This window comes from Epithele typhae (genome assembly GCF_022376455.1).
Source record: "Epithele typhae strain CBS 203.58 chromosome Unknown BXZ73scaffold_62, whole genome shotgun sequence".
In the NCBI taxonomy this organism is placed as follows: domain Eukaryota; kingdom Fungi; phylum Basidiomycota; class Agaricomycetes; order Polyporales; family Epitheliaceae; genus Epithele; species Epithele typhae.
In genome coordinates, this window is record NW_025954253.1 from 116,398 (window position 1) to 129,237 (window position 12,840).

General features: G+C 59.2%; 4 protein-coding genes across 4 annotated transcripts; 1 reads left to right on the top strand and 3 right to left on the bottom strand.

Annotated features, from left to right (window-relative positions):
• Positions 1-194: 194 nt before the first annotated feature.
• On the bottom strand, positions 195-1,665 carry BXZ73DRAFT_52869 (HET-domain-containing protein; the record flags this gene model as incomplete). Its single annotated transcript, XM_048020890.1, has 3 exons — positions 195-1,019; positions 1,360-1,371; positions 1,546-1,665. 3 exons carry the CDS (start codon positions 1,663-1,665, stop codon positions 195-197), a joined length of 957 nt encoding a protein of 318 aa, XP_047873969.1.
• Positions 1,666-4,062: 2,397 nt separating this feature from the next.
• On the top strand, positions 4,063-5,844 carry BXZ73DRAFT_105191 (uncharacterized protein; the record flags this gene model as incomplete). The annotated part of the gene is made up of 6 exons (XM_048016174.1): positions 4,063-4,085; positions 4,140-4,542; positions 5,028-5,150; positions 5,393-5,563; positions 5,613-5,680; positions 5,751-5,844. The coding sequence occupies 6 exons, from the start codon at positions 4,063-4,065 to the stop codon at positions 5,842-5,844; spliced, it is 882 nt and encodes a 293-aa protein (XP_047873970.1).
• Positions 5,845-6,400: 556 nt separating this feature from the next.
• Positions 6,401-7,146, bottom strand: BXZ73DRAFT_105192 (uncharacterized protein; the record flags this gene model as incomplete). The annotated part of the gene is made up of 4 exons (XM_048016175.1): positions 6,401-6,491; positions 6,549-6,637; positions 6,695-6,766; positions 6,820-7,146. 4 exons carry the CDS (start codon positions 7,144-7,146, stop codon positions 6,401-6,403), a joined length of 579 nt encoding a protein of 192 aa, XP_047873971.1.
• Positions 7,147-7,301: 155 nt separating this feature from the next.
• On the bottom strand, positions 7,302-7,560 carry BXZ73DRAFT_105193 (uncharacterized protein; the record flags this gene model as incomplete). Its single annotated transcript, XM_048016176.1, has 2 exons — positions 7,302-7,356; positions 7,415-7,560. 2 exons carry the CDS (start codon positions 7,558-7,560, stop codon positions 7,302-7,304), a joined length of 201 nt encoding a protein of 66 aa, XP_047873972.1.
• Between the last annotated feature and the right edge of the window lie 5,280 nt (positions 7,561-12,840).

Sequence of the window (12,840 nt, forward strand, 5' to 3'; positions counted from 1 at the left end):
GGGGTCTGGATCTCGGCAGAATAAGTCGACGAGGAGAAATCTCTCTGTATCATCCAGAGGTAGAACGGCCGCGTGGAGCTCGATCCCGCCTGGTGACACGGAAAACGTGGGAGCACGGAGTTCTGTGGTCGTTCTTGGATTCGAGCCGTGCTAAAATGGTCGTCAATGTAGCACAGCGTAGAATGGCATCCATATCAGCGTACCTCATCTTGTCCTCTCTGCGAGCGGACACTGGGTTCGTATCTGATTACCCTAGGAATAGTAGGGAAGAATGGGCCAAAGGTCGGCGAAGGCTGAAGGGGGAGAAGATGGCGACGTGTTCGGCTGTCGGGCGTTCCCTGGAGTTTCGATTGGAGGTCTTCCAAGTCGGACATATACCATCGTCTTCCCAAGAGAAAAATCGAAGGATCCTGCGAGGTCTTTGAGATCTCCATGAGGAGCCGGCAGAATGCGTGCCGCCCTTCGCCGTAGAGCGTCGGCATGTTGACCCCGAAAAGCCCGAAGAGGCTGTAGGCGGCGTCTTCCGGCCTCGTGGTTTCCCGATGCGCCGCCCAGGATATGCGCGTCACGATGCTCGCGTCGGTAAACGGGTTCTCGAAGCGGAGGACTGCCGTGGAGATCCCAGTTGCTTCTTTTAGGCGGTCGGCGAGCTCGTACTTGGTGCCCAGAGAGATCCACTCCTTGGAATAGAACACGAGGACGCGGGACGCGATGAGCTCTTGGAGCGTCCAGCCCCGCCAGTGCCAACGGCTTCTGTGGAAGGCGCTCCACATCCTGCGTGAATCAGTGTCGGAGTATATGACGCCGCTGAGGTAGACGTAGCAGATGGCGGAGACGGCGTAGTAGCGGAACATGGAATTGATGCCTTCCGAGAGCTCGGCACTGCTCTCCTTGTTGATACAGCACGTGTCGACCCAAGCGTACTCGTGCCCGTGCTTTTCGGCGAGCTCAAGGAATGACTGAACTTTGGGAGTGAGGCGATCGCGTGGGTTGAACCATGGTGGCGACGAGCGGGATGGCTCAGAAAGTCCTTGAACGGATGTAGGAGTAGGGGAAAACGGTATCACGGGAGCACGTGGATATGAATCTGTCGAGCGACCTTCGTATGTCAGCGCCGAGTAGGGAAAACAAGTTTTCATCATTAGACGAACCTGGCTCGCATTCAGTACTGGATGGTCGTCTGTCTGGGCGATTCCCACCCGCGTCGTCCTGGACTAATCCAGGAGGAATTTCGGTACGGCGGGAAGGGCGTAGGTGTAGTAGCAATTTGAACTTTTGCACGATGTGTGATTTCACTTTATGGAAAGCATTCTTCAAGTTTTTGCAAGCCGCAGATTCTTTCGGGACTGTCTCAGAAACAAGAAGGCGCAGCTCATCGCGGAGAACGGCCGCTTCTTGAGAGATTTCCTGGGAGATGAGGGTTCGGAGAACGGCCGCTTCTTCAGAGACCGCCTGGGAAATGAGAGATCGGAGCTCAGTGGGGGGCAAGGGACGTTGATCTTCCGGGGAGAAGGAGCTATTGGATTCTGCATTCAGCTTTTGAACCTTTTGAAACGAGTCTTCCTCTCCTCTCCAGGTGTGAGACAAGATAGCATAGCCCCCAGGAACGTCTTCAGGTTGGGGAAAGAAGACGAGATTCGCGCGCGCGGTGCCCAGGAGCCACATCGCTTCTTTCACGAATATGAGCACATGTATGTCTCGCGAGGGCAAGCATGAATACCGGGTGCGATTTGAGGTGTACGACACGCGGGAGGAGTACAGACACTTGGGGAGCATGAGTGAATGCGATGCAGAGCATCGGAAGAGCGGACGTACAATGAGTATCCGGACGTACAATGAGTATCCAGTAAACGGGGTTTCCTGTACTTGATATCACGGAGGGAGTCGATGGCGGAGGGGATGTAAGATGGACGAGGGGAGATGTGAGATGGGTCGTGAGCGAGACGGTAGAGGGCAGGTCGCGGCGAGGGAGACCGCGGTCCCACACGCCCACAACGCGAAGTTCGAACATGCGGTGAAAGCAGCCGAGAGCGTCGGAGCGTCTCCTGGCCAGCAGAGTCCGGGCCGCCTTCGCGCTCCCGGGGCGTGATGACCTGCCTTTCCTCGAACGTGTCAGACGTAGATATCGATGTCGTGCGCGTTATCCGCTAGGCGAAGCTGAGAGCGCTCTATGTCATTCGTCGAGAGGTAGTACACGATGTGGCCCGATACTACCTCGGGGGAATGTACGCACGTAGTGCCCCAGATGTTCGACGATGTTTGGATCACCGGAGCATACAGTAAACGCGCGCGAGTGCCTCCGCCCTGCTTGTTAGAGACAATGTATGCACGCGAATGGGCACGACACGCCGGCTGAGCGAGAAGCGGGGGATTAGAGAGCCGTTCAACGCCGCCTCCCAGATGGGCAAGCGCGATAGTGGCCGCACAACCTCGGACGTAAATATGCACTCCTGAGATAAATGGTCAGCTGATCCCAAGCGTACGGAGGCAGGCCGCGACATACCGTTACAACGAGGATTCAGGCAGGTCCGCCGCAGTGCTTTGTTTGCCGACAACGATACATGCTGCGTTATGGGCAGAAGCACGCCCGAAGCTTGCACTGGAGATCTACAGGCCCTGCGGCGTGAATAATCAGATTACTTGGTAAGAGCGTCGGAAAAGTCGTGATAAATATCCGGGGGTACGTATACGCGAAGTTGAGTACAGGAATGAGGATAATAGCTTGCTAAGGACCCACCGTCATGACCACCGTGGTACGCTCGACGACGACAGCGTGTATCGAGGAATACATGCCGAACAGAGGCCCGGTTCGGAACAGGTTTACACAAGGTCGTGGTGCGGCTCAAGAATCGGAAATAAAACGGCGGGGAGAAGCGCTTACACACACAACATGTTCCGTGTGTTTTGTGTGGATGGTGAGAGCAAAGAGTCGGCTGCTGGTTCACTCGCGGCGCCCACAGGCACCAGCGCCAACGAGACCACGGTCCGCATTCTCCGGGGCGTAGACGCGCGGAGCCACCATCGGGCTCAGCTCCGTCTGAGAAGAGCAGCTCGTCCTCTTTCCCCGCCACGCTCCCTTATGAGACCACTCCCATTGCGTACACACCTTTTCTCAATTGTGCCACGACGCACTCGCTCAACGCGACACCGCAGCTGCTTCTACATGTCGTATCGTCTGTGCAACGTCGCAAGCCGAGAGACGGGTGCCAGTGCGCGAGGGTTTTTGTCGCATGGGATATACTTGTGATGTGTCATTCATCCAAGGTGCGTCTCTCCGTTTGAAACAACTTTCTGCAGCTGGCCAAACTTCTGCTCTTCGCCACAGACGTCATCAGCCCTCCAGGTCGGCCTTCGAGACACGCTTTGAAGTTGGGTCCTTCCATCTTGGCTATTTCAAGTGGGCGACGAGGATAGGCGAATCCGGATACACCTGAGGATGGATGGAGGGGCGGAGGCCGTCTGCCGTACGTTTGAATCGTCCTCCTACTCCATACCTGTTGTCTTACGGCCGTCGTTTCTCTGCTCAGGACCCAACGGACCCAAAGATCGCTCACGTAAAGGCGTAATCCATGCACGAGATGGGTGGAGGCGTTTCAGTCGCTATGGTCGATCACGAATAGCAGGATCACGGTGCTCATGTGGTACGTCCGGTCTCGATCTCCCCATACTGCTCCGAGCACACCCTGTTCTGATACCCTCGCATATAGTCGGAGGCAGCGTCCGATATATGTGTGCCTCTTAAAACGCATCGTCCAACCCCCAGCTAGTGCTTCCGTGATCCAAGCCCTCTCACACGCCCCGTGGTATGTCTCCGTTCCTTTTACACCATCTGCGCTGGGCCTCATCTCTACGAGTCTTCGTTTGCAGTTCCATACCACTCCCAGGAACGACGACTCGTCCCCTTCCTCGCGGGCGCCATCGAACCCATACTAAAGCGGCGGAGATCCGGCCGACGAAGGTCCCAGGTGACGGATGAAGTTCTGGGCGGGACGACAACGCGCGGTGACGTACTCGAAACGCCGATCGTGCAGGAAGTTCCAGTCTCTGCGTTGCTTTTCTTAAATGCTGTCCCATTGTTACAACTAGTGAGCGACACACTAGACCATATTTCCGTGGCACTAACTCCCCTCTCATTACAGCCTGTTGCGCGCTCTCGAAAACCTGTCGACTCGACTCTCTACGGACGCACCCGAACTTCCTCCTTGGCTGAGCGTTACGCCCGAATCGATCTTCATGGTGTTGCGAACGCTCGAGCTCCGGCTGGAAACAAAGAAGTCGACCAAGCCCACAATGTCGGGCCACGCCCGCCAGAGGTTTCGCGCAAACCCACTCACACCGTTCAGCGGTATACCCGGGGTGGTCGAGAACTTGCGGTCGCGCGTGGACATCAGCGTTGCGCATGAATTGGAACGCATCAAGTACAGCTTCCTCCGGCTCACGGACAACGAGGTCGTGCAGATGGATGTTGTCCCGCCCGACGTTCCGCGCTCGGCGAGTGCACGCAAGTGGGTGAACGACAACATCGAGAGGATCGTCGACGTGGTCCACAGACTCGGTCCGGCCATATTGGAACCCGTCCCACAAACTGTCGCGACACGACCCTGCGCGCCCACGGGGGTGTCTGTCAAAACGAGACGACACGCGCGGCGCCCTCCGACGAGCCTCCTCGTGCCCCACCATTCCGGCTTCCCCGTTCCGACGCACTCAGCGCGGTCGCTGTGCGAAGCGGCGCCCTCACAAATTGAAGTGTCATAGGATCGCGAAATCGGTCCATCCGCCGGTAGAGCTGCACGATCGCCGTCCTGGTGTGGCACGCGCGTGACAGGAGATTGAGGAGAAAGGCGGGTTGGCGCGAACACTGAGGCGGAAGGTGATATTTGTCCGCTTCGCCCTGTCCATATTTTATCTGACGCTTTTGACCCAGGTTGTTTCTCGCTTGGACAGAGATTGGCAGACACATTGCCTATATCGACGGGGCTCCACCAGGCCGTCGTCCTCGGATCGGCTGAGGACTCCTCGGACTCGAGGCCGCCACAGCCGGGCACCGCTCCCACTACTCGCTCTCCCGCCAGCTCGACACCCAGGGCGGCGACATCGTCCGCCGGCGGATCGAGGGCATGGGCGTGCGCTTTCTCGGCGGGACCTTCGCCGTCCGCGTCTAGACCTCCTCCTCGGAATCCGACTCCGCGGGCGCACGTGATAGGCGTCGAGCTCGCGGACGGCACGACGGACCCATGCGACCTCGCGTCTTCGCGATCGGGATCACACCCCGGGACGACGTCGCGCGCGCGGCGGGGCTCGCTGACGTGGATGCCCCCGGATCGTCGTACGTCCCTCGAATTGGTGGTTCCGCTAGCGCTTCCTCGGCCTTGACGCACGTCTTGCTCTGCAGGACGGCCTCGTCGCCGCCGTCGGGAGCCTCCCCGCGCTCCAGGTGCTCGTCGTCAGCGTCCTGTGCTACCTCGTCGCGGACCCCCCGTGCGCGGCCGAGACGTTCATACGCGCCCTCGACCTGGACGCGTTCACGCGCCGGCTGTGCGGCGCGTGCCCCACCCTGCAGACGGTTCGTTCTGCTCAGAGGGGTGCCCGGGCGCGCGAACGAGCGGATGCAGCTCGGGGAGCAGTGCACGGAGTTCGAGCTGTATGCGGACAGGGTAGGATGGGTAATCCCGGACCCGGGGTACGGAGGCGGTGGGGTGAGTAGATCTGTCGTTGTACACGGATTTTGGGCTCATTTCGTGTGTTTTCAGGGACGAGATTTCTGCAGAACCGCGCGGCACGGAGTATGTGGCTGGGGAGGTTATCAGCGAGGGTGCCGTACACGACGAGTTGCGTTCAGAGTAGGGAGGGTGATGTTCGTCGACCCTCCGTATCGTGCCACGCGTGTTACGTTTGGCTCTACCTCTTGCTGTGCTACCATGCGCGAAATAAACATCCGGGTTGTTGTTCATGCCGAGCGCGCCCATCGGGTACACCAAGACCTTGCAGATGAGGCCGAGATTTCGATTGTCCAGAAACGGTCGCCTACATGGGTTGTTTTTCCATGTCCACGCACGGGTCCCCGTCCGCAGATGGCGCAATCGGGGTGTTTGAGACGCATGTGTCCATCGAAGGCTACGACTGTACATACTACATACACGTTATTCGAGGCTCTTCAGATCTTCCCCTGATTCGGGATTGCCGTGTCCTCGGTACCCCGCCTATCCCTCTAGCTCTCTGAACCCTACCGGCTTCATCAGCTCTTCGCAAAAGCGCACATCGGCAGGACAAGACATACCTTGTAGTTCGTCACCCGCTGCCAATTGACCCTCCTCAGCAGCCGCTTCATCACCGTCACGCCAGGGGCCTACTTGCCCGGGGGCGCATTGGCAACCGCCGTAGCGATCCGCTCGCTCTGCTCTCACAGCGCGCACAGCTCGATGGTGTCGTTCGGGCAGGTGAAGAACACGACGGAGTGGCGTTCGTACTGGGCCTGCTCCCGTGAAGGGGGGCTGGGAAGGGTGTGAGACGCGGGGTATCGGATAGGCACGTCGCGCAGACAAACTCACACGACACGATGGATGTTGGAGCGTAGGATGCCGCCAGAAAAGATGTTGGGGGCGTCGCCGACGTTGCAGATCGCGTGTCCGGGCAGGGGCTGAGCGACGGACGACTGCGTGAGCATGAGCGCAGTGGATCGAAATGGGTGACTGACCTTGACGTAGAACGACTGGTCAGACCTGGGCGGGAGCACCTGCAAGCCGCCGAGGCGGTTGTGCGGGAACGACTGGGGAGAGCGATGTCAGTGCAACGCGAGGGGACACAAGGCAAATCACTCACCAAGGACCCAAAGTCCGTGTGCACCGTCAGGAATGTCTTCCCCTCCAGCCCAGGATACGACGGCGCTCTGATGAACCGTGCCGTACATCCGCTGAACCCCTCGACCTTGTGCGGAGACGCGAGCGTGCCCGCAGGGAGCCCGAGCTTGTCGGTGAGGACACCGATGAGGTGGTTGCTGATCGCGAGCGAGTTCTTCACAAACGACGTGACGATGGACTCCATCGGCGCGTTGACGGCGGAGGGGTACGTGCGTCGTGCAACCGCCGGCCAGGCGAGCGCGTCGCCCTTGGAGATGTTGACGAATTCGGTGACGCGTGCCTTTGTCATCGGTGAACTGCACGCCGGCGGCCTTGTAGCTGTGCCGATGTGGAGGTCGTCGGAGAGTGCAAATGCGAGATATTCGAGAGAACGTACCCGAATGAAACACCTTGGTCTCCCTGCTCAAAGAGGAGCTTCTCCTCGAGGGCAAGAGCGATCGTCTCCTAGCCCATCGCAAACATTCCTTCCGCTTCCTCAGATACGCCGTGGTTCATGAGACTTGGAACGGATCGCGGGTCAGTCGTAGTGTTCACTCAAGCACAACGCCGTCACTTACTACCAAAACCCCATTTCCGTCGCACCCTTCCAGAGCCTCTCAATCTCATCCGCATCTCCAGCTTGAATAAGCTCGTGGTCGATCACCAAGAGAGGAGAGGTATGGATGTCCTGAGGGAAAGGGGGGTAGGGCGTAAGACCAGGCATCACGACACTGACTCAGGGAGTGTAGATCGCAGCGTACCTATGCCCCTTGAGTTCATGACAAGAGCTCAGCGGCACAACCTGAGCTTGGCTCTGTGAGAGAGGAGGGTGAGCTACGAGTCCCGAACACAGGGCAAAGCAAAGGCCTGCCAAACAAAAAGGGCAGAGACAAAACAAAGAGAAGGCAGAGGGTGGGAGGGTCGAAAGAACTTGCCGAGCTGACGGAGGAAAGGCGATGGAGGAGAGAGGGAGGAAGGAGGCGGACGATGCGGCGGGAGGAGCGTCGTGGTTGGAGGCAAGCCGTGGGCGTCTGCTCTCCGCCGCTCCTCCCGCCGTAGACTAGCACCTGTCTCAGTCGCTCGTTCCTCGCTTCCGCGCCAGGGCAGTCATCTACGGCGTCCGGCTCTGGACGCTCTATGGTGGACGCGCCAGCTAGTGCGCGGGCGAAATGTATTTCGTGGTAGTAGTACAGTGGGAAGGACACCAAATGGGACAAGAGCGGATCGCGTGCTCTGCGGCAGCGCGCACGCGGCGCGTGTTAGCGCGCGTGGCTGAGATCCCCGCGCGCGGCGTGCGCGGGCTCCGCTGAGCTCGCGGTGCTCTGAGGCACAACCTGAGCTTGGCTCTGTGAGAGAGGAGGGTGAGCTACGAGTCCCATTACGGGGCAGGAGCGGCGCGACGCGTCGGGCGAGGCTGACGACTCCCAAAGAAGACAGGAGCAGAGGGACAACGGACCTGCATCATCGCGCGCTGGATGTCGTCCCACACGTGTGGCAGCACAACAAGGTGGGGCTGGAGGACGTCTGCGTGCTTGCGCAGGTAGAGCTGGAAAGAGGATTGAGAGTGCCAGCGCCCCTTGACCATGCAATCGGCGAGAGAGAAACCGTTGAGGGCGTAGCAGAGGAGGGAGCCAATGCGCAGGCTGTGGCCGGAAGGGGTGCCGAAGTTGAACTCCGCGGCGAGAGCACGGATTCGCACCGTGAAGGCCCGGAGCGTGAGCGGGCGACGGGAGCTGCGGATGGTGTGTGAGAAGAGTGCTTCACCCTTTCCGGGCTTGTTGAAGGCGATGTGTTCACGGAGGGCGCGGACCGGATCGTGCATGGGTTGGGAGGCAAAATAAACATCCTCACCGTCGAAACGATGGGTCTTTGTGTGTGGGAGGTGTATGGTGCATACGATAACGCCACCATCTCGCGTGTTGAAAGAGACGTTAGAGAGCTGCACGTGGTTTTTCGGGTGGAAAGATTTCTGGCTTTGTAGTAGGAACTCGCCGTTACGAGCGGTTGCCCAGAAGATTGTTGAAAGTGCAGCGCGGCAGGCAAGGTCGAGGGACGAGCTGGTGTCGAACAGAGGGAACAAGCGGGCGAGGTGTTCAAGTAAGAAAGGATCACGGCGGGACTTAGACGAGGTGCTTGGGGCAGAGTCTTCTGCGGAGCGGAGGAGCAGCGAGCGGGTCTGACGAGTGCAAGGCGACGGTCTATCTCGTGTGTTCGGACGAGTCGGAAAAGTTCTGAAATGCGGGCCTCGAGAGTGTTCGTGGGTGCCGCTTGGTTGGCATTTTCGCCATTCAGTTTCTGAACCGCTTGAAAGGTGTCTTCCGAGTCTTTGGGCCCCCAAGTGTGCGACAAGATGGCGTATCCGGGCTTTGGGACATCCTCAGGACGAGGGAAGAAAACGAGGTTGGCGCGGGCCGTTCCTAGAAGCCACATGACTCTAACTTGCAGGCAACGTTCAGCGAGACGACGCGCGAGATGATGACGGATGTCAGACTCACCAGTATGTGCAAACGACACAAGCGGGTGCCCTCGGATGTCGACTTTGCTGAGATGATCGCGTCCCGGAGGTCGGCAGAAGAATTTACGCGTAATGACCAAGAGAAGTTGCAAGCGTTACGAAGAGCGACGAACTTCGGCGACCCTGAAGCGCACTGAGTGTCGAGGCGAGGAGTAAGATGGAGGGGACGGAGTAAGAGCTCGAGGGTCGAGGTTGAGAACGGGGACAAGGGCTACGGCAGACCTGATTCGTACGGGGCACGGACTTGTGCAGGGGACAGGGCAGCGTCGTGGAGGCCTCGTGCCGCACGTCTGGCTGTATACCCTGCGCGCCGCACCTCACTAGTGTCCAGTGTAGACAGCGCTTCGGCGTGCCGGCACGTTGGTGCAGCTTGGAAGCATCCAATTTCCGACACCACTGCGAGCTCCGGTCGACCGTGTCGTCTTCGCCTGTCACGCACTATCGTTTCCGAAGATTCAATCTTGGGATAGAACGAACAGATCAAACCGAGAACAGAGTGGCGCCTTCCGTGAGTAGCGAGTCGATTCGTCAGAAAGCTGTTCGAAATGCCTTCAATGTGCGACGAACACAGGCGGGGGATATCCATGCTGTGGAGGGCGCACGAAAATGAATAGACAGGCCGTCGACGATGATACGTCCGCGCCTGTGTGCGGACAGGTGATATGGAAGTGAGAAGCGTTGTCGCAGGCCTCAAGGCCTCAAGGCGACGGCCCGGCGCCGGAGGCAGAGCGACGGAATCTCGGGCTAGATTTAAAATCCCAACAATCAGCGAACGACGGATGGGTGCAGGAAGATCGCACGGAGCTCACCAAGACGGCCTGCACCGGAAGATAATGTACAAGCAGACAAGCAAGTCATCACAGCGACTACCAGCCCATCGCGGGAGGACCGTTGAGAAGCTGGCCGTCTGCGTGGATAGCTGCTACTTCGGCGCACTGCTGGCTACTTGCGCGGCCGAGAAGGAGGCTAACACGAGTCCCTTCCGCACCAGTTCCGCCACCCTTACGCGTTTCCAACCACAACGTGGAGACGCATATTCCTGCCAGCGTCGCTGCAAGGACCAGCACACGACATCGCTCGTAAATTCGCGTGGATGAGATGGCTTCGTCGTGACTTGGTGGACGCGATGTTTGCATCGTCGGATCGGAGGAGAAAGCCAACGAATTCTGGCCCCGGCGCCAGTTGAATTCGGCGGTGGGCGTGGGGGAAATGCCACGTGACGATATGGATTCCGAGACGCGTCGCGAGGAGGAGCGACTCTGACCTGCCATTGCTAGTCTTTCTCTCGGTCGTACGCTGCCTCGACGACCATCAGGCTCTCTCCCCGTTGGAAGTTGGAGGATCACATGAAAGAGGAGTTGAAGGACTATCCGGTGCGCCCCTTCATCTGTATGCGCGTCTTCCCTCCCGCTCACAAGATATATCTTAGTAGACTCGTTCAAACCTCGTGCCCGAATGCGCAGGGACAGGAGACATCCGACGCAAACTGCGACGAGTTCGGGGGGCGACAAACCGCGCCGTATAGGCCCGCGATGTTACGCACCGCGCCCTCAGGGTACGTCTTTTTTTCCCGCGTCGCCGTATCCCTGCGTTCGATCCACTTTTTGGGTGTCGCCTGCCCCACGCTCCTCATCGGTCCCATCGCATGTAAAGGCTTCAACGGTCGCGCCGAATGCGCAACCGCGCGTGCCGCCGGTGCACTCGGAATCCCCTCACCCCCATCCTCACCCCCTCGTGCTTGCTCCAGCAGGTCGCCGAGGCTAATGGCGCGCCGGTTCCGACTGTACTGGTCTGTCATTTCATCACCCATGCGCGGAAATACTCAATTCACATGAGCGGACGTAGGACATAACACCTCAACATCGTGGCCACCTGGAGGCGCTATGTCCACATTGACTTGTGCTTTTCCTCCCGCTCCGGGGCCTCGACGCACACGAACAAGAGCGATATCCTGGCGGTCCCGTATCGACAAGCTCGTCGAGGACGGCGATGCACTTATAGGTCTACGGCGGCGTGGGGCGGTGAGGATGTTCAGGGCGTGTGACATCGTGCAGCTCATGCGCGAGCATTGAGTGGGGCCGTTGGGGTATCCTCCCGAGGCACGTCTTCGTATCTCTACTTCTTGAGTATACGCTGATATCTCTTTTCTCATGATGCGGAGATCGTGATTGACAACGGGACCGTTGTCTGGAACCGCGGTATGTCCTTCCTACCGTCTCCCTCCTGCGCATCGCAATCAAGTTCGACCCATAAGTCCCATGTTCTCAAGAAAATCATGCCGTCACGCAAAGTCAAGCACGCGCCAGTGTCCAACATGTTTGTCGTCCACACAGACGGCGGCCTCCGCTCCGGCGCTGACATGTTCCGCGCAGACGGTCTTGCGTGAGTCCCATCTCCCCTCCATCCTCCATTCCCCATCTTCGTTCGAGCGGCTGCTGAGCACGGATATCGCGCGCCGCAGTCGGTCGAATGTACACTTACAGGCTCGCGATCGCCGGGCAGGAGGGCGTTGAGCGGTGATCCAGGCCATCTTCGCCGAGGTCGAGCTCTCGCTCGGGCTCGCGGGGCAGAAGTCTGTTGCGGACATCTCTTGGAAGGCGGACTAGGTGGCAGTCAAAGTTGGTAAGATACATAGGCCCGCAATGTCGCTTGCGTACACAATACATCCGGCGAGCGTCTGATAACTGTCGCAGCGTCCTTCCCGTCCGCGCGCTGAGCGAGGCGCCCTTCCGCCGCCTCTCCGTAGGCCTCCCTACTAGTTCCGCCGTTCTCCGCCCCTAAAACACCTTGAACGTCACCTGCAGCGTGTGACCGTCATGAGGGGCGAGAGTGCTCGGGGCGAACGTCGCCTCAACCGTCTTCCCCTCCACTTGTAGCAGACGCGTCTTCGGCCACACCCCGTCCATGTCGAGGTGGTCGGTCTCGCACGAGTGTGCGTCCGAGCCCGCTGAGCGCAATTCGGACTCATCCAGCAGCCGGAGAGTCGCGTAATGCGTCCACGGTGCTGCCGTGGCCTCGTTGCCGTGCGAAGTCGGGGCGGGCTCTGCGGCGGGGCGGGCGTCGCACCCGCTGAGGAAGACACATAAGAAGCTGTCGCCGCCGCCGGCGAGGGCGAATACGAGGGCCGTGCTGATGTGACCGTGCCCAAAGGATGAGCCCTCCACCACGCCTGGGTGCGTGAGAGGGTGCAGAGACAACAGGTTTGCGAAAGAGAGGCGGAAGGGGGCGCTCGGCGAGGACAGGCCGTCGGCGCAGAACGTCTGCAGGTTGAAAAGCGAATGGTATCGGAAGCCTCTTCGATGGTGCGACGGCCGGTGTTGCACGCGTATTTCGGCCCGTTTCCAGAGTAGATCGGTGGGCAAGGGCTCCTCGAAGATGACAACGCGATCCCTCCCTGGTGGCGCGTACAAGCCTTGGGACTGTGATTCAAGGAGGAGGTAGCATGGAGTGTCAGCCCCGGAAATATCGTTGTGCCAGGTGCAGGAGATG